Source organism: Parasteatoda tepidariorum, chromosome 4, assembly GCF_043381705.1.
Source record: "Parasteatoda tepidariorum isolate YZ-2023 chromosome 4, CAS_Ptep_4.0, whole genome shotgun sequence".
NCBI lineage: Eukaryota > Metazoa > Arthropoda > Arachnida > Araneae > Theridiidae > Parasteatoda > Parasteatoda tepidariorum.
The window spans coordinates 54,079,107-54,100,202 of record NC_092207.1 but is presented as its reverse complement, the minus strand read 5'-3'; the positions used below and the strand labels follow the sequence as shown (position 1 = coordinate 54,100,202).

At 30.3% G+C, this 21,096-nt stretch overlaps 1 protein-coding gene across 4 annotated transcripts in view; it reads right to left on the bottom strand.

The window, feature by feature from the left end:
* The window catches only part of LOC107452086 (leishmanolysin-like peptidase, invadolysin), a 180,460-nt gene extending 162,757 nt beyond the window's left edge, over nucleotides 1–17,703 (bottom strand). For 2 of the 4 annotated variants that reach the window (XM_043049194.2, XM_071179858.1), the window contains exon 1: nucleotides 17,502–17,700. In XM_043049194.2, the coding sequence (XP_042905128.1) occupies nucleotides 17,502–17,645 (144 nt within the window). In that variant the 5' untranslated portion in view covers nucleotides 17,646–17,700. Of the gene's footprint in view, nucleotides 1–17,329; nucleotides 17,439–17,501 lie in introns of those variants that run through there. The other 2 variants (XM_043049228.2, XM_043049266.2) reach the window with 2 other exon arrangements.
* Nucleotides 17,704–21,096: the final 3,393 nt, after the last annotated feature.

The window sequence follows — 21,096 nt, the reverse complement described above, 5'->3', positions numbered from 1 at the left end:
CAAATTAATGGGAAAATGTTACTAAATCGCTTAAGAGAGCGTAAAAAAATCAGCAAACTATTATTGATGTCAATGATGCTTAATTAATTTTGGCAATAAGTACTAAGAAATAAAAAATTTGCTGTTTATAAAAATATGCACTAAAAATCAAAATTAATGGAGTAAGTGTACTAGTTTGCTATAGAAAACCGTTAAAAAACCTCCATACTATTATTGACACCAATGATACTTAATTTTGGTATTGGCTATTGGCATTATGGTAATTGGCACAGTTTTAATAAGTCCTAAATATACTCTTATATAGGTACAATGTATTTTATGAGTAAATTTAATGCCTATTACAGCTGCATCAAAACTGAACATTTTTATCATAGATACTAAGGGATATCATATGTCCTAGAGATTTTTATCATAGATTTTTGCAATTCCTCGAAGATATAAGTGCAGGAAAAAGTAGCTAGAGAGCGGTAAATTTAAAACATCATGAGTTGTCTATGCTACTGTTATTCATACGAGTTNAAAAAAAAAAAAATGGCGGGAAAATTTATCGAATTTCGTTCCGGTTTTTTGGTTTTCCAGTTTACTGATTTCCGGATAACGGGTTCTGTACTGTAATAACCTTAAGCTTTCAAAAAAACGTTTTTAATATTATTAGATATTATTATAATTTCTAAGCACCTAAGAATAAGAAGCAAAAAATCTTTTCACTCTGCAGAAGTTATACTTCCTTATTTTATACAGCGGAATCTCAAACAAACAATTAATAAATAAACAGTAAAAGAACTTTGAGAACAATATTAACATATTACATATAAATTTAAGAACACGTTTTTATCGACCGTGACTACAGGACATAATCGTGCTCTAGCGAGTCTTCAGTTGAATTTAAAGTAAGGCGTTTTTAAACAGGTAAAATATTTCTTTGAACAACCTGCTGACTTTTCTACAGAATTCTAAATCTGATTCTTCTTAAATTGAATTTAAATTTTACAGAATAATCTCATTAAGTATTTTTTTTCATATTCAATTTTTCTTTTTATTACAAGTAACATACACTATTCTTATATATAAACAATTTCTTAAAAAATTATTGCCAAGTTATATTCTTACCAACAATTAAGCGCAGTATTTCCTCGATTTCAGGAGAAATTTTTACATTCTATTTCCTCGAAGTTTTTAGTTAATAACAAATTTTAATAATAGAGAATTATTCAAAAGCACAACACCCTTAAAAAAAAAATTTTTTTTTAAAAAAGGTCGGAAAATAAAAGATTGAGAGAAAAAGCACTTAAGCTTCCAAAACTTCTGCGGATACTTTTATACTTTTTAAGTATCCTTTATTATGTAAGAGAGATTTTCTTTTCTGTATTAACTCTGTACTAGCATGTGAAACGTTTTATAAGCGAAAGAAGAAGCCACGGGAAGCTGTTTTTTATTTATTTATTATGCATGCATATGCAAGTAAGTGCCACTTAATTAATTGATCCTTTATTAATATGAAACTATATACAGCTTCTTCTCTTATTTATTTACATGTAATGTTTTCTAAGAAAACTTTTCACTAATGAATTTTGAGGAGTAAAAAGTAAAAAAAAAAATCGCTGAACATCACTTAGCTAACAATAAACCTACATTAGGCTAAGATTTTTGTATTCACAATTTATTTAAATTTGATATTAAAAAAAAAAAAATTTTAAAAAAAAGAGCACTTCTCCTTAGCATTAACAAAGATAATTTTAGTTTAATGTCAATTTATTTGCAAAAACGAATTTTTTGTATAATATTTTTTTCGAATGTCAGAAAATTTTTCCTGAATTCCCGAATATTGAAATTTTTTGGGAGGTCACAATGTTTCCTGAACCATTTCTAAAATAATCGGAATTTTAAAAAATAAAGTTATTTTAAAAGAAACAATTTTACTGGAACTCGAGATAGGCTTTCCATGCACGAAAAAACATAAATCGTAAGTTAGAGAAACATTAATTTGCAAACTTCGAATGTGAGAAAGTCACGCATTAGGTAGACTAAAAATAAATAGATTTTTCTTTCTACATAGCAAAACGGAGACGCGAGGCCAGACTGATGAGGGATGTAAAATGTTCATTTGTATGTTTTGTTCTTTTATGCGTGCGAACGACCGGGGTCACGCTTTTTTGGAATGAAAAGGTTCTCCTATATTCCGCACAGGTATGCAAGTATACCGGATGCATCTCAGTGCGCCATCATTTTAATGAAAACCAATTTCATGTCAGGTAGGTTACACAGTAGGTAACTGTAACATACTAATTAGTGTAATTCTTCATCTACGCGTTTTTCATACCGTTGAATCTGAACATTTTATAGAGTGGCATTTTTTTCCTTTTAGCGATGGTTGAAAACGAGTTTTTCTATAAATGTGTCTTAACAGTGTTTTCCAAAGCTCTTGAGCCAAGAAAAAAGGAAAAAAAACACAGTTCAGGTACCTTACACTTGAGGCAATGCTATAAACTTTAAACTATAAACTCTATTAAGAACTATTTATGCCTTAGAAAGGACAAATAATTTAAATTTTTAAAATTAAGGTTATTTTTCGAATGCTCCATCGTCATATGAAATGCTATTTTGCGAATAATATGCAATTTTCATAACTACTGTAGGTTTGCAATAATTACTGATGGCTGTTAGGTAAAGTTTAGCCTATCTATATGCTTATTCTGAAAATGGCGCAAAACGTGAATATAGAGCAAAGCCACAGTTTAGTGAAAATGAAAAGCATTTGTGGTCTAACTTTTAATATTTCAAAACTTACTCCAATACTGCATTATCTGGGCTCATAAAACTTTGCAAAAACTGAGAATAAGACAATGATTTTGATAATTTTCATCTCGGTGTAAAAACGCCACCAAATTGGAGATTTTTAAAAAAAATTTAGCTATTATTAGCTAAATCCCAGATAATTCTTCACGGCAAGATGTCATACAGAATGTAATATGACAACTTAGCTTAAGTGTAAGACATTTTAACTGCGGCTTTCTTCCTTGGCGAATGATCTTCGAAAAAAACATGTTAATCAATTAGTTTTAAAAAACGAATTATGAAAATTAATGAGTAATTCTCAGTTTTGGCAAATTTTTATGAGCCTAGATAATGCAGCGTTAGAGTAAGTTTGAAACATAAAAATATAACTTTCTTCATATTGCAGTTTTGCGCCATTTTCAAAATTAGTCAATTCAAAGATAGGCTTATCTTGAGATCACAGTCATGAATAGCTATTGTTAGCTCACAGCAATTATAAAAAAATGATGACATATGAGAGCCTGTGGTGTCTTAAGGGTTAAAATGCAGCGATATCTAAATCTAATCAGAAAAAAAAAATATCAATTCTCACTTCTGCGCTTGGCAAAAGTGAGAATTATACAAAATTAGTCACCCTTCATTGGTTAGTCAACTTCTCGTCAAAGCATTGTAAATAAGTAGGGAAAAATCGAATTAAAACTATTTTACGAAGCTGTAGAATAAAGAGCATCGTCGAGAAAAAAACTTTTTTTCACCAATTACAATTAGTTTCTTACTATTTGAACTGAATAAGCCACAGAGAATTTTAAAATTCGTGCGTTTTTATGTCAACGCATCGAGATCAGACCAAGAGACTAACAATAGTTTTGTTTTCAAATACAGAAAACGTGAATAAATTATTAATAATACGAAAACTACAGGCATTTTGTGAAACTGGCCCTTGAACTGTTTTACAATCATAATAACCGAAGTCTAAGTTCATAGGAATAGACAGAGAATAAATTTTTTCAAACTAATTGCAATTTTTTTTCTCCAAAAATTAAAAAACTTAGCACTGAACATTTTAAAATTTTTAACTTGGTAGTTCTTGTATTAAGCCTAAGACATAAGATCGACTTCATAATTATAAATAAATTGTCTTTAAAAGTTGAAATGTTAATAATTTTTAAGAAATGCGCCGACTAGACTATAATTTCTATTTTTAGGCATATCTTACACCATTTTCTGACGGAAAGATTTTTTAGGAATCAGAAACTTTCTAACAAGAAAGCTATTTTAGATTTTTTTAAAAATCAACGAATTTTTTTTTCTCTATTGTACTCCCTATAGATTTTTCAGCACACCTCCGTTTAAATTTCTTAATCTTATAATTTTGGCGCAGCTAAACAAAATGTAACGTTAAGTTCAACACCCAAAACAGCAGCATCAGCACTTACGATTTTTTAATATAGTTAAAACTTGCTAATCTTTTATAATATTTACATTAGTTTTTTTTTTTAATACTGTAACAAAAACTTCACTTTTCAAAATCCCCTCTATAATAGAAAATTTATGTTAACCTAGAACCATATCTATACATTAAAGTCATTAAATCATCAAAACTATTCATATAAGTTATAAACTTTGTAAGCTACCATATTATCAATATCTATTACAACCATATTATTGAGCAGTTTAACAATATTACTATAGACTAAGAGGGCAAAAATTATTGTCCTGTATTACCTCATCTTACAAGAATTTAATATACAGGATAAATAGGTTTGTAACTAACCTTGGATTCTGGATAGTTTCGATCACGCACTAACAAATAAAAGAAATGCTATTTAAGTTACATCCACTTTTATTTATAGCTTGCACAACATATAGCTTGCACGACAACAGTTTCATTTACGGGTAGTTTACTTCATATACTGATTGATTTTATGTGATAACGCTATATCTTTCAGAACTATTTTTGCTTCTTTATGCATGATATATTTATTTATTTTACTCACAATTTGCATTTTTTAAAGGATTTCATATTAGTTTCTTCCAGCAGAAGTAAAATTTAATCTTTCATGTAACGTGACAGTGTAATTTAGCTAACTAAATTAGGATTAACTACTTGTTAACAGATTACCGGATAATTTTCAATAACCCTGTAGTTTAAACATTACTGCGATTTGATCTCTTCCGATACTATTGGTACAAGATGAAATATTTTATGATATCATGCCAGTGATCAATTAACCTCAAGAATTGGAAAATAGGCATTCAAATGCTCATCTTATACTTTCTTACTCAACTCAAAAGAAAAATGAACTTTTCTATCAAGTAATTAGGATTAACAGGTTTTCTTCCAAGGAAGACTATTTTTTAGAAGAACTAATAGCTCTTCATGATGGGAAAATTACGAAAATCTCTCACAGTTAGCATCTCAACTGCAAATGCCAGAATTGGTATATAATTTACCAGCCCCCTTCTCCCAACCATTTAGTTATTGCATTTTAGTTGACTTGTTGTTTCATATAACGTGTTCTGGTAAACATGATAATAAAAAGAACTCTTAAGAGTCAGGAGCTTGAGCGTAACCAAAGAACTATGGTGAAAATACGACAGATCATGTTAGGCTAACTATAAAGAAATCAAAAGCGAAGTATGAAGCAGTTGAAGTACCCATTCATAAGAAGTAATTAATACCTTAAGCAGGCCACACACTGAGAAAGCCTGTGGTAAGAAAAAGGCGTACAATTGGCAGAATTCCTATACTTTTGCATTAGGATGCATGTGCGCATGATAATACAAAAATATAGGAATTCTACACCAGTATGCTTTTTTTAAACTGCCTGCTTCTTCAGTGTGAGGCCTGCATTAGTCATTTGCATTCCTTTAACTTTCTGCACTCCGAATACCTTAATATGTTGTTTGACTATTGTACACTAATATTTTAATATAATTTCTAAAAGACATAAAATAATGCAGTAACTAATTATTAAGATGAAAAAAAAATTTATGTTTTATAGAGGTAACTTTCAATATCACCGTTTAAGTGCCAGAGGAGTGCAAAAGATGAAACTTTCAGAAAATGTAATCAACATTTTAACGAAATAGGAAATCCACGCCTGATTTTTTGCTATCTTTCTTTTTTCTTTTCTTTTAAATTTAACCAAACAAACATATACTTTATGGTTAGAGTATCTAATTTAAAAATTCAACAATCTGCTTTAAAATATAAAGAATGCATTAAAATAAACATTGGTATAAAGCGAAATAAAACTGACGCAACAAAATAAACATAACACACACCGATGAAGAACGATTTAAACTTCAAAATCTATAATTTCAGAAACGCCACACTTCACATTCAAGAACATCATAATAAACACAAAAAAATTAAGGATAAGTGAGGCGTGACGAACGAGCACACGCAAAAAAGTTAAAATGAAGTCCTTGTAAAAAGGCATAATGCTGCATCCGTTATTTGTAGGGGTCATACAACAACGCCTGTCGAAATACTGTTGCTTGTTCTTGGCCACTGTAGTGTATCGACGTGAACCGGTTGTTCAACCCAGCCTCTCCAGCATGGACAGCCTTGTTAAATCTCAACGGTTGTCAGCACTTTTTACACCAGCATCAAAACAAGCATATCCTCAGCCACTTAAGGAATCGCCAAGACCCCGTTTCATTAAAAGATAATGGTGGCAGTTAAAATTTGCTTACAAAGACCTGGTGAAAAATATAAGTTAGATCTCTAGAGAAGCTTTTATCTTTCTCCTCCACGAGTTCCGCGTCGCTGGCATTCAGAGATTCATCATAAAATTAACGGTGCGAGATGGGAAATCAGGAAGAGTTAAATTACATCATAACTGGATACAAGATTGGATCTTAAAAGAGAAATGCCAATTCAGAGATTTAACGGTTTCACTCTTCCTTGATCTATTTATCATTTGATGCTGAGAAATCGAAATGTAAGAATATATGCGATTCGCAAATCCAGAACTCATTGTTTCTCTCGTTTTGAAATTTTGATTAAGAGATACGCTAAGTGAAAAATATAAAGAAGATGCATAATTAAGTTGAATTTCATGCTAATGGAAAGTGTTAATTTAAATATCAGGTTTAAGAAAAAGTTATTTATGGTATTCCCCTTAACTTGTAGACGAATTTTTAAAAAAAAATTAAATACAAAGACATGAATTTACTGCTTAAATAAGTTAATTATAGATTTCATTTCTATGAAAAATTAATAAAATGAAAACTTTAATAATTGAAAATTAACAGAGATACTATATTTTACTTATGTACTATATTTTAAAAAACGATAGAGAACTACAAACTAAAATGTACAAATTTTCAGTTTATTTTGCCAACTTTTTAAAAGGCTCATTACGGCCTAACTGTAACAAATTGACGTATTATTTGAATTGTTTAGAAGTAGTGGTGAGTAAAAATTCTATAAATCGAATTCATTAAACAAAGAATCATACATTAAAAGACTACCTCTCCAAACCATTTATCCCTTGAACGGGGCAAGTAGGCATCTCTGAATTTATTTTGAAAACTCATTTATTTAAAATGAAAGTTAATTAAAATAAATTATTAATAATTACATATTAAATATTTATTATAGTTGTACAATTTAGTGGAAGGTGATGAAAATTTTTATGTTTTCGTCCTTAACCAATAAAAAAAATTAGCATTTGTAAACGAATCGAAATCACATCAGATAAGTTTTTCCGATAGTAGCTGATAGAAACATGTTTAGATAAAAATAAGGTTGTTTGAAACAATGAAATTTAAACGCTCTACTTATTACTATCAGAATATTTCATATCCAAATTTACAAAACAAATGCTTAGATAGTTGGAAAGAAATACATTTTTCTGAAATGAAACAAACATTTTGGAAACATTCGGAACTTGGAGGACTTGGAGAAGGAAAAAAGAAACGCAGAAAAATATTCACACACTAAAATTTACATTGGTGAAATTCTTTGAATTGTAGTCGTGCTTGTTTACCCAATAAAATACATTCACTGATGAGGGGGAGGGGTAACTAAGAAAATTGCGTAGTTAAGTTTTATACCGTTTTATCGAATATATTTTATGGACATACACTCCTTTCCCTCATAAAAGCTAAAAAACTTTTAGAAAAAAGGAATTACTAAAAATATTTTATTGTAAAATGTATTAAATGACCTGATCAGAAAACTCCAGGAAGCAATAATATTAAATACAATAACAGTACGATCAATATTCTAAAAAAAAAAAAAAAAANAAAAAAACTAATAATTATCGTTTAAGTGAGCTTGAGTAATTCAATGGCTTTTGTTGACTGATTCATCATAACAGAAATTATTTTTATATAGTTAATCATAATCTACTGACACTTTTACTCAGCTCTGTGAACCAAGTACATAAAGCATTTTCGCAACAGGGAGTTGAGGGCCAGAGAAGCGTCGTAGGGGTTAAAGCTTCGCAATTTCGTGGCCAACGGAATGATTGTGGCAATGTGGTGAGCATTGCTACCCGCTCTAAACCGAACTAGGAATTATTCTAACATACAAAGCCTAAAAATGTAACACAAACCCAAAATTATAATGCACTTGCGAATTAAAGAAGGTAAAATTTCCCAGTCATCTATTGCATTCAATCAAGACTACAGCAATTGGGATTCGCCTTCAATTCGGCGAATCCTAATTGCTGTAGACGAAACTAATTGCTGCAGAATCAACGAAAAAACTCCACTTCTTTTGACAAATTTAAGTAAAAATAACATCAGATTTAAAAAAATATATGCATTTAGTCTAATTAAATAAGTTCAATCAAACGAAGTAGAGCAAAAATTTAAGTGTCAGAATTCACTTTGAGTACAAACAGCAAATCAGGGTTGGAGTTTTTGGACAGTGGCAAAAACCTGGTAAAAACCGGCAAAAACTGGTAAAAACCGGCAAAAACCAAATTATCTAAATTGCAGATTAAATATTATTACAAAATACTTGAAACAAAATTTAAATCAATCATAAGGAATAATAATTTTGATACATTACATGAAAAAATTATTTTTAACATATTAATAATTAATATAAGGGTAATAATTATTAAAAAATTGAAAGTTTTTGATCTCTTTTCATTTTAGAATCCTAAAATAAATGTTTTTTTACAAATAAATAAATATTATTATTTGTATAATATTATTATTTATTATAAAAAATTATTATTTGTACAATAATTAACTACACATGTTGATAGATATTTTATGCTTTAAATTATAGTTATATTAATTTAAAATAAGTTCATTTCACTGGAAAAAAGAGAATAATCACAAATTTTCCAATCAATAATGTTTTAAACTACTAAAATGATATATTATTACATTATCATTTAATTATGATTTAATAGTAATTTTGTTAATTTTTCTGTAATTATATTTATATTCATAGTATATATTTCAATTTTAGGAATAATTTTGTACAAAAAATGTGCTTTTGTCCTCTCATCTTGGAGAATATAGGTTTTTGCCACTTTTTGCCAATTTGCTTGGCAAAAACCTGTTTTTGCCAGGACGGTTTTTACCGGTATTTACCATGGTTTTTTCCACCTGCCGCAAAATCTTGCCAACCGTGCAGCAAATAATAAATATATGTGATTCTAAACTCTGCAAGCAACAATAATTTAAAGCCAACTGTACTAATTTTTATAAACCTTTTACAACTATAATTGGCTGTATTTTTTTATTTATTTAAACCAAATTGGGCTTAAAATTCTTTTTTAACTTAAAAAATAATGTGAATTCTAAATCCTTTTTACGAGAAATTTAAATTAGATTATACCATTGTTAGGGTTTACTAGTTAAAAAAGGAAGGAAAAAAAACAATTTTGTTTTTTATATTACATTGTAATATAAAAATTTTGTAAGTATAAAAAAACTTAACAGCTAATATCTATCAGAATCATTTTATATTTAATTCATAACACCCATGGAAACAACAAAAACATATTTAGAAAAATGCAAACCAATCCTTTGATGCGAGATAAAAATGAAAATAACCAAACTGCAAACCAATAATAAGTAATAAATTCTCTGGTAAATAGACCAACCGTACCTATTTTAAATTCTATTTTTATTTAATGCAACTCGTTTCAGAGACTAACTAATAAATTAAACTCGTTCCCAAATCACTGAAAGAGTATAATATCACCAGCATTTCTTCCCAACAATCAAACAATCACTGTTTAGCTAACAAGTATCGACACGGAGCGAGAAAAATTACTTCTAATTTAATTTTCTAAGCACTGTCTCGGGGCATCATACGCACAGTAATGGTTTCGCAGTGCGAAGTATAAGGCCAAAACGGAAAAAGATTATTTTCCACAAATGCAGCTTCGTTCCTAACAATGGCAATAATTTGCAACGCCAGAATCAGGCCAACAAACTGGAGAGAGAAAATTTGGCTGAAAACAATGAGACCTTCCCACTCGGATCCTCCCTGCCACGTCTTGGCAATTCATTATGTTGATAACAGAGCCAAGTTATGCAGCATTTACTCCTTTCAAAGAAAGGAAAAAGCAGGGAAGTAGTAAGAATTATGATTAAAGCTCCCTTCTGACAATCAACCTCACTTAATTCTTAATGAGAAGCGCTGTTTGTGCGTGGATATTTCGGGTAGAGACTGGATCGATTTTTCTACGCCTTGCTGCGATTCGAAGGTGTTATCGTTCGTTTCATAATGCATAACTTCACCTTATCTCTATAATTTGAAGACAGGGCAGGTTTTTAAATAATTTAGTTCGGACCGTAATAAAAAGTGTGAGCAAAATCATTAGATCTTGACTCGTTTACCTTTTGAAAAATGATCTAATTTCGGGAATTTCCTCACTTGCTACGTGACAATTGTTTCAGGGAGAGCCGTGATACTTCAAAGAGTTGTTCACTCGCTTCCCAACCAATGTTCGCCTGCATTCAATTCTCAACTTTAGCAAATGAGTTCGTATCTTACACACGTCTTACGAAAACTGAAAAACACATGCTGTAGTAGGTTATGAATCACAAATAGCGGTGGAGAAAATATTTTTGATTCTGTTGGATTTAACGGTATAATGGGCTATATTGTAAAACACATAAACGGCAGGCTGATTAAATGCACATTAAACCAAGCATGACAGAAAAAGAAGAACAGAAGAGGGGAAAAAAGGGAAGTAAGGGGCACCCCAGGTTCATGGGACCAGTGTTAGCTTAAAGAAACCTTTAAAATTATAAACTTATGTAGTCAGTAGTTCTTTTCTATAGTGATTAATTCTTTTCCCTTAAAAAGCCGATCCATTATTTTAGGCGACTCTTCATTGAGTAGCCCATAAAATAAAAAGTAAAACAAAAATTGAGTTACGCTTATTTTTGTTACTCGAGCCGTGGTGGCTCAAAGGATAGAGCGTTTGCCTCCTAATAATACCAGGTTCGAATCTAAACAATGACTGGTAGATGTGAATTGTGCATCCGGTTCACACCAACAGCAGTGCCACAGGGAAGACGGGTCACGGATTAGATTCCTTTTGATACCGAGCTAACCATGAGAGGTCTTAATGTTCTATTTACTGTGCAAATAAGGGATAGTTCTATCAAACAATTTTCCCCGAAGGCTGGTTTCTTCCAATGCTTGATCCGGGAGTCCCCCTTGTCTTCTGGGTTTGGCTCAAAATTACAAGAATACGGCGCTGAACTTTGATAGCCGTAAACTCAGAAACGGTTCGGCTGTTCCACGCGGTTTACAAAATAAAATTTGTGTTCCTTATTTATGTACAGTTTTAAGTTCAAAATATAAAAAAAATTCTAAAAACGTAGGAAAAAAAAAGAATTTGTAATTACTAAAAAGAATAAGTCATTTATTCCATACTCTGTCAAAATTTTTAAAGAAGAAAAATGGACTTAGCTACTCGATCATAAACTTTAAAAATTACAATTCTTGGAGAAAAATCACAATATTATATTTCATTTTGATAGTGTGAATTTCGATGATATTATATTTCTCTATTGTTCTATCACTAACAAAGTTTAGCATTTGTTAAGTTTTCCAGCTGTAATAAATAAAAGAAATTTCCAATTAAGAAGAATGCAATAAATTACTTATGTAACCATTCCGATAAGGACTAATATCTTCAATTAAGAATAAAGGGATAAAAATTATTTATTTTGCTTTTAACAAGACCAATTTATTTCTTATATCAGGTTAATAAGACATATTTTTATAGCATCACTTATACTAATTTATAGCTCTACAGTTACGGAATGGTTGAATATAGAAAACTATTTGAAAAAAAATGTTTTTTTAATTAAAAAAAAGAGCTTCAGCCAAAGAATTTAGTAAATCAATTTTAACAATTTAGTATTACACTCATCCATAAGAAAAAAAGAAAACAAATTCTTTAAAAACATATAAGTATTTCCTCAGAAAAAATTTTTTATTCAAATTCGTTTCGTAAATTTTGTAATTTAATTAAAATTATTCCGAAACTATTATTCTTAAAGTGGCCTATTCGCAAAATTTGCAACATATTTTCCATAGAGTGGCCGGGATAGCCTGGTTGGTAGGGCGTTGGGCCCATGTCCAAGTGGTTGTGAGTTCGATCCCCGGCGGCCGAAGAATATTGACTTAAATTTTTCGGATCACAAAGCCCACCATGTTTCTATAACAAATCATACTTCAGAGGGTACCGAATTTGAGATTGATCGCTTACTAATTTGTGTCAAAATTAAGATATACGGATAAATTAATGATATATGAATGGGGTCGCCCTATAAACGGTTTGCGACGTATGTGTGTGGCAGAAGTCATATTCTTGGCTATAGATGGCACCCCTGGAAAACATGAAGAAATGCACCCCTTTGCCTTAATGGCATACTACAATTTCCATAGAATTAAAACATTATGTGTGAATGTGGTTAAAAAAGTACCTTTGAACTTTGATTTATTCAAATATCTGGTTCAATTTGCTTTGAAGCTCTGAATTGGATTGAGTTTAGAATTTATAATTAATGATGCAAGAGCCTGATGTGGCTATACTATGCTAAATTTGGGGTAAAAAATTTGAGATACAGCAATATAAAGGTAGCAAAATTAAATGATGCAAGAAAAAGTGCCTAACATTAAATATTAAAAAAGTTAGCTGTGTGTTACAAATTTATACAAGGTAACCAATGGATGACCAGGTAGTTGCAATATAATTAAGGAAATAAAGCACTCCATAAAAAGGTTTATTAGAAAAATAATTAGTTTAAAGAGGTTTTTTAAATTACTTGTAAATTACTACAACACAGCTAAAAAAAAATAGAAATTGAGATTTTCAAGTTTAAAACTTGACTAAGAAATAATTTCTGGATGATACACTGAAATAAAGGACAGCTATAGCTATTGAAATAAGACAAACATAATGCACTTCTTCTATGTTGAGGCAAATTTATTTAATATTTATTGCAATGTTTGTTATATTAAATTTAAATTATTAATAGCAATGTTTATTTATACTTTTGGTGATGGTTTTAATAAATTTTAAGTGCAAAATTTTGGAGTTATTGAGCAAGAAATAATAAACAAAAGATTTTAATATAAAATGTAACTATTGCTATTAAAGTGACTGCAATGCATTCTTCAATTTTTAAATTCTGTCAACTGAATATTGAATTCATGTATCATAGATATCAATACCAACTGTATGCATTATCAAATTTAACCCTCAGGGAATTTTTCAAATGAGCAAAAATTAGAAGACTTTTTCCTTGGGTGTAATCGTCCAATATAGGTCCTCAAGTCGCTATTAGGAGAAAAACTTCAGGTACTAATGCAATTTTTAATTTAGACAACTGTCAAAAGGTTAGATACAATAAGTAACTATTTTAGATAACACAAACAATAAAATTCTTGCATATATTATAAATAAAACATATTTGAAAGAATTTTTATGCAAAAAAAAAAATTTCATAAGTTCAAACTTTCCACACAATACTTAATTTTGAGCTTTATTTCCTGAGAAATTTATATAAAATAGCTTTAATAACTATGTATTTAATTGCAAAAAACTGATACCATCTAAAATAGAATGAATCGTTAAAAAAATATCCACCTACCCAAATTAAGAGTCACATAAAATCCATTAATCAAAGAGTTTAGTTATCTAACAGGGTAACAAGAAAAAAACCTGAGAGAAACTTTACAACCAAATGTTTTCATCACAACATACCACAAACTATTGGTCTTAAGATTTTGTTAAAACAAAATACTTTCCAACAGAATCTTACACCAGTACACAGAGACAAAAGCACTCAAAAATGGTCCAAGGCACATTTTCCTAATTTTCTTTCAATACAAGAAGCAAATACTGTCTTATTCAGCAGATTTGGATCCAGTGAACTTTTCCATTTGATCCCTGTGTCAGACAAAGATTTGTGCTAAATCGCATAAGACTTACGCATCACTTAAAAAAAAAATTTTAAAAAATGTGAGAATGAGGTAAAATGAGGTGAATTGCAGCCCTTAGCAGAACATTTTGTGACATGTTTACAGGTCTGCATCAAGGCAAAAGAAATTCAGTTTAAAAAATTTTTTAAATATGTTTTAGGTAGCAATGCTTTCATGTTTGTTTGTTTACAATATTTTGAAATTTTGTATTCTGTGTGCCCATGTTATTTCTTGTCACCTTGTATAATTTCATGACTTCATAAAGTTCTGCATTTTTTCCCATCCCTTATGACAATGTTTCCCAAACTTATGGCTTTTATGTACCCTTTCTAAATTTTTCGTAACACTGTGCAGCACTAATAAAAAAATGAATGGATTTTTTACAATAAAAAATTGCACTAAAGTTAAAAATCACAACTGGCTGTTGACACCACTAATTATTAACTGTTGACTCAGCAAAAAAATAGCAATAGAAAAATACGTAATCGTACATTTTCATGGCTAGCTTTGTTTTTAAATAAAATTTTTTGAAATTTTCGTTTGTTGCAAGTTATTTCGCATAAGAATGCGTACCCCTGCTAAACTGTTCCCGTACCCCTGGGGGTACGCGTACCACACTTTGGGAAATGCTGCCTTATGAGAGCAAGTGCAAATCAGACAAAACTTTTCTCATACTTCCGGGATTAATATCTTAAACTATCGAGAATGTTTGAGAAGAAAACATTAACCATAGCATTTAGGTTCTAAATGACAAAAAAAAACAATGAGAATCCGAGGAGACACGATTTACTTCAAGCAGATTGTAAAAAGTTTACTTCAAGCGAATTGAAACAGGATTGAATTTCTAATCAAACAGGGGAAATATATGTAATCAGAGTAAGATAATATAAATCTGTAACTTTATGGGCTTAGTGGTATGAAGAAAATAAATTAAGAAAGAAATTTAAAAAGAGTGTGAACCTTCAAAATTAAAGCCCTGAATATTAAATATGTAAGAGTAATAAATTCCTCTGAATTGAGTGTTTCTAAGCCACATTCATCCTTAACATTACTATATAATATTAAATATTCTAAATTAGATAAAACACCTTATTTTTTACAGACATAGCAATAAACTTAACCAAATATAGAGGTAATATTGATAATGTTTATCAATAAACTATATTTAACACTATTTGCAATTATATAAATTAAACATTTTAAGATAAATATTAAAAACTTAATAGAAAGGAAAATAATTTTGAAGTTATTTATCATATTATTTGAAAACTTCTTATACCGTATTTCATGCATAGAATATGAACAAAATATATTAGTTAAAATAATGTTTTTAATGCCACAAATTTACTATATATTTTCTCTGAATGGTACTATGGGAGAGATTACTTCTGCCAAAATGCTAATATTGCAAATGAAACTAGAGAAAATATTCGGAAAAACGCAGCAAAATTTTGGGACAATGGAAACAATAAAGTAAATTAAAATTCACAAACTTAAAATATACTTTTTCAAAACTAACAATACTGCTAGAATGTACAGCATCATATATGCAGTTTTTCTAAGTTGCGTATGATTTTTTTTTTCCTGTATGAATACTTTAGCATTATTCTTATAATTATCATTCATTTCATCATTTTAATCAAAAGAGTGATAGTTGTTTTGTTTTTCTTCTATTATACATAATGCATATACATTATAAAATGTTTCACAAAGTAACAAGACAGCATTTTTAAATTTTTGTTTAAAAATGAAAATGTTAGTTCATTGATTAACATTATCTATATTAATTATAACTTTTTAATTAAAAGACTGTTTGGGATTTTTCTATTATACTATAGTATGTTGCATTACAGATAATATAGTTCTATAGGTTGTTTCATTAAGCATATATAGTTTTTATTAATTGTGAATTATTTTTTCTTTCGTATAAAAAATTGGCAACATTATTCATTTGACTATCATTATATCAATACTATATAATGTTTATTAAAATACTATTAATTTTTTTTTCTTCCATTTTACCTTAGATGTTTTTAATATTAAACTTCTGAGCATTAGTCCTGATTTTTTCAAACTACAATACATTTATATTGCAAAAATATATTACAAAAAGTGACAGTTCCAACTGCTACTAAAGTTTTAGGTAGGTAATAATATAACAGATGAAACAATTGATAAAGAAACCAGATATTTCGCCAATGAATATCACAGATAAATAAGCCCCTGTCAAACATTGCATGCAAACATAGCAAATGTCATTCCTAATTATGGAGCATACAAAATGCTGTACAAATTAAGCCACTTTTTTTTGCAAACATCTAGCAATTTTTGAAATTCATTCTAGACCAAAGAAACAGTACATATGAAGCGAAATTTTCTAAAATTCATTCTTTAGGTAACTAAAATTGAGATTTTTCACAAATGTTTTTACTTTCAAATGATTGATGTCACCCGGCACCACATATTTTTAGTTAAACAAAATTAAACATCCATTAAATGAAATATAATGTCGATTATATGCACCACATTATTTTTAAGTTTGTAAAAAGAGGAAAACAAAATTCTCGAACCTCAAAAACATAGCTAATTTTTAGAGTTTTTATTAATAATTTTCATAACAGATAATTAAAATAAAAAGTATTATATCTTCTTTCTTTAAAAGACATAATTTATTTAAAAAAAAATTTACAAAGAACTTTAAAAGTGAACAATTAAATTAATTGATTTAGTTGGTTAGTAAAATATGAATCTTAATTATAATTTTTACTCATAACTTAATTTTAAGTAAAAATACTTTTAAACATTAGAGAAATAATTGTAGTAAATAAAAATGTAGCTGAGATGTATAAAAACAATAGATATGCACAAATTAATTTATATCATTCAGTATGATATTTTAATCACAGATTTAAAAAGTTAAAATAAAATACTTCATAATGAATGTATGATAACTGCAGTTTAAAATTATATGAGCTTTTAAACTATAACTCATTAAACAAAAAGAATAAAAAAACATTCCATCGTAAACTATAAAATTTATTCTGGATACTAATATTTGATAACTACAAACATAAGAAAGCAAGAATAATAGCTAGATTTATAATTTTAGAGATGAAATAATACCTTCAGCATGTAACCGATAATTTCGTGTAATATATAATCCAATATCACTTCCTATTCTTTTTGTTTACCGAACTTGACAGTGGGATTACCGTTCATCGGGATTTAACAGAAACAAAGTAAACAACGTGTTTTCAAGAGGAATTTAGATGAGATTAATTACGAATCAGCTTACCTCGTGAGGTTGAGGATGCTTATGGGAGCACACTTTTGCGTTTTTGTGACAGTTCACATGAAATACAAATATAGATAAATTTAATAACAGCCACACATCAACTACCTTCCATCTTTCTCTTGCCACCATTTTGACAATGCACATTATTCTGCGCGCTCTAGCGAGTAGAACAGCAGACGACCGGAGAAGAAAACAAAACTAGAAACAAAATAAAAATAAAAAACCGAAAAACAGCTGATTCCATGCAAAAAAAAATTATATAAATATATGAAGAACTACTCATAAAATTTTTAATACCAACAATTGCAGCAGTGTTGAACAAAACACATTTTTAATTCTCTCACAAGCACACTGCATTTTTCTTTCTTCATCAATGTAAGGGTCATTTTCACTGCAGCTAGGAAAATCAGGGGTATGAATTCGGAGATGCGATCGAGAGCTTGATTGGTTAGTTTTTTGCATGTAAATATAATTCACCAATTAAGCTTTCGTTCGCATCTCCGAATTTTTTTCGCGCAAAGTCCCTTTACTACTCTAGCGTAGCTCACCTGGCATGATCTACCGAGGTATTATTTAGATCGCTACACAACAAGTTTTTATTTTAATTCTGAAAATAGGGTGCTCAAAAGGGGCACAAATGACGGTGAATTAAGGCTTTGAGAGAATCCGACAATAGCAAATGCAGAGATCTGTATTTTCGAAATGAGCAATGGAAAGGGTATCTGCGCTGAAACCGAAACATTTTAGAACTAGAGTTTATGGAGCATAAGCATTTGGTGCTTATTCCATTAATTTTTAAACACTTTAGAGTGTTCTAATAAATATGGCTGACTTATGAAACTGCTACGCACAGGAAATAGTCCTTTTGAGCTAATATACTTACCCTTACCACTGAATTTTAAACACATCAGCAAATTATCAAAATACTATAATAAACTCTACAGATAGGTCAGTCACACGAGTGGTCATACGAATATGCAGTAAAAGGCATACCAGTGGCTACTTGCTGTATGTTTACCGTAGGATGCGCAGAGATGATGTGCGTGGAATAATGTAATTTATGAACATTTGCCTCCAGTATGCCTTTCTGCTTCATCTGTGTGCGTCACCTGTTTGGGTCGATTTTAAGAACCGTCATGAATCAAATGCAATATTGCCACTAGATATTCAAAATCTAGCTGAGAGCACTGGGAGCAAAGGACGCAATACGGTGAAACGTAGGAGTTCACTAGGAAACCCAACCAAATCTTGATTCTTAAAATCATACTCTATGTTTCTACATGATTGAACTTCTAATCAAAAGTTGAAAGGCAATTTTTCTTTGTAATCCTAATTAGTAATACAAAAAACACCCATAGTTTTTGAAAGACGGAAAAAACCCTGGATTTAGGGGGAAAGAGTCCTTAATTTTCGGGAATATTGGGAATTTTTCGGACAAACAAAACTGGCCTTTATCACATATAAATTGAGATTAATGTATGTTATTTAACAACTACAACGTGGACGTTGCTCGAGGCGGTATATATTCCTCTCAATAATTAGTAATCTCTAAAATCCCTTTAATATTTCAGAAAAATCGAGAAAACTTTCATCGATTTAGATTCACTAAAGTTAGAAGCAAAGAAATAAAAATAACAGTAGATATTAGCATTTTTTGCTAACATCTACATACTTTTTGCTGATAAAAAAATATAACAGCAAATATTTAAAGCTATAATGATCCATCAATATATTTAAGAACTATACTGATCAAGTATCTTAATCTCATCCCTTTCAAAAATTGGGCACCTGCGTCATCCACGAGTTGCAATATAATAATAATAATAATAAAGGTAAAATTTGCATTTGAGTAACGACATGTACTTAATTTTAATTGCAATGCTCTTCAATGTATTTTCTCCCCAAAACACTTACTTGAAAATATCTTGTAACACTTTATTAAAAACAATGCTTAAATTTAATATTTTTTTTACCAAAATAATTGTTTTGCAACTAAGAGTCCCGCAGTGAACTGATCGTTAAGACACGGTTCCCAGCAGAACACCGAAGTCAAGCATCACTGGCTACGGTCAGTGTGCGGGTGGGTGACCACTTGGATCAGTCTGCGTAGGGACCGAGGGTGTGCGGTATTGGTCCTCGTTAAACTGTGCTACCGTAAAGTGCTCGACTTCGCGCGCAGGTCGTCGGGCTACCGAAGCGGGGGTGCCATCTCCTCCGCAGAGGATCAAAATTGTGATGGCATGTCTTCGGATCATCCTCCGGGATGTTTCCCAGACCGTCGCCAATAGCCCATTGTGCAGCTCTAGTGCGACGTAAATTAACAACAATAACAACTAAACAATTTTTTATAATAATTATAGAAGATATAATATGTTTATTAAAAACATTCTTTTTTTATATAAATTATTTATGCAAGAAATTAAGAAAAGAGCATGAAGTAGAATGTTCTTTTTAAAATTATAATATCAAAGATTAAATCTAACGTTAAACATTCTACAAAAGATAATCAAATCATTTTCCATAATGCTTTTTGTGAAAAACAGGTTTCTGGCACATCTGCTGAAGAATGTAAATGTGTTGGAGCAGTGCTTTCCCGGGAATAAAAGTTTTTTTTTTATTCACCTTTTTAAATACTATAAGTATTGGGCTCGATTTATTTACACAACTGTTGATGGACTTTCTATTTGCAAAGATTCAGTTTCTTCTACCAGGGAAGTTGTAGTATATTTACGTCGCATTAAAGCTGAAAAATGGGTTGATGGTCTCGGAAATATCCCTGACCTGAAAACATACCATAATCATTTTGGTCTTCTGCAGAGGGGATGGAACCCCTGCTTCGGCAGCCCGACGACCTGCACGTGAAGTCGAGCACTTTACGGTATAACAGTTTAATGAGGACCAATACCGCACACCCTCGGTCCTTTCGTAGACTAATCGAAGTGGTCACCCACCTGCACCCTGACCGCAAGCAGTGATGCTTGACTTCGGTTTCTACTGGGAACACAGTCTTAACGATTAGTCCACTGCGGGATCTTTACCGAGAAAGAAAACAGATTTACTAAATTATAAGAGATCGAAATGGGCTAGAGATGGCGCATAGTAGAATTCTTTACCTATGGCAACACAAAGCATACGTTCACCATTAGCGCGTGGATAGTCTCAGGAGGTAGAAGTGTGTTAGCTTCTGTTTTGATCTTTAAATCGATTTAAAGTTTAATCTGGTAAACTATATAGAACTCAATAATGCAATAAACATAGTACTTAATTTAAACAGCATGGTAATTTTAAAAAATATTTTTGAATATCTACATGTGAAAAATAATATGAAAGGGGGAAACAACGTAATACATTCCCTTTCAGAAGATGAGGGAGAAGGCTCTAGACATGGAACTGGACTTCTCCCAAATTCTATTCAAGTGCTGCGATCTTGAACAAGATTACCCAAGAAACATTAACGGTATTTCTTTTAACAACCAAGATTCTCTCTATGTGCGAAAAAATTTGCGTATGCGAATCCGGAGTTACGAACAAGAACCTGCTTGGCGAGTGTTTAGCTGGCAAATATATTTTACACATTAAATGATTTACTAATCTT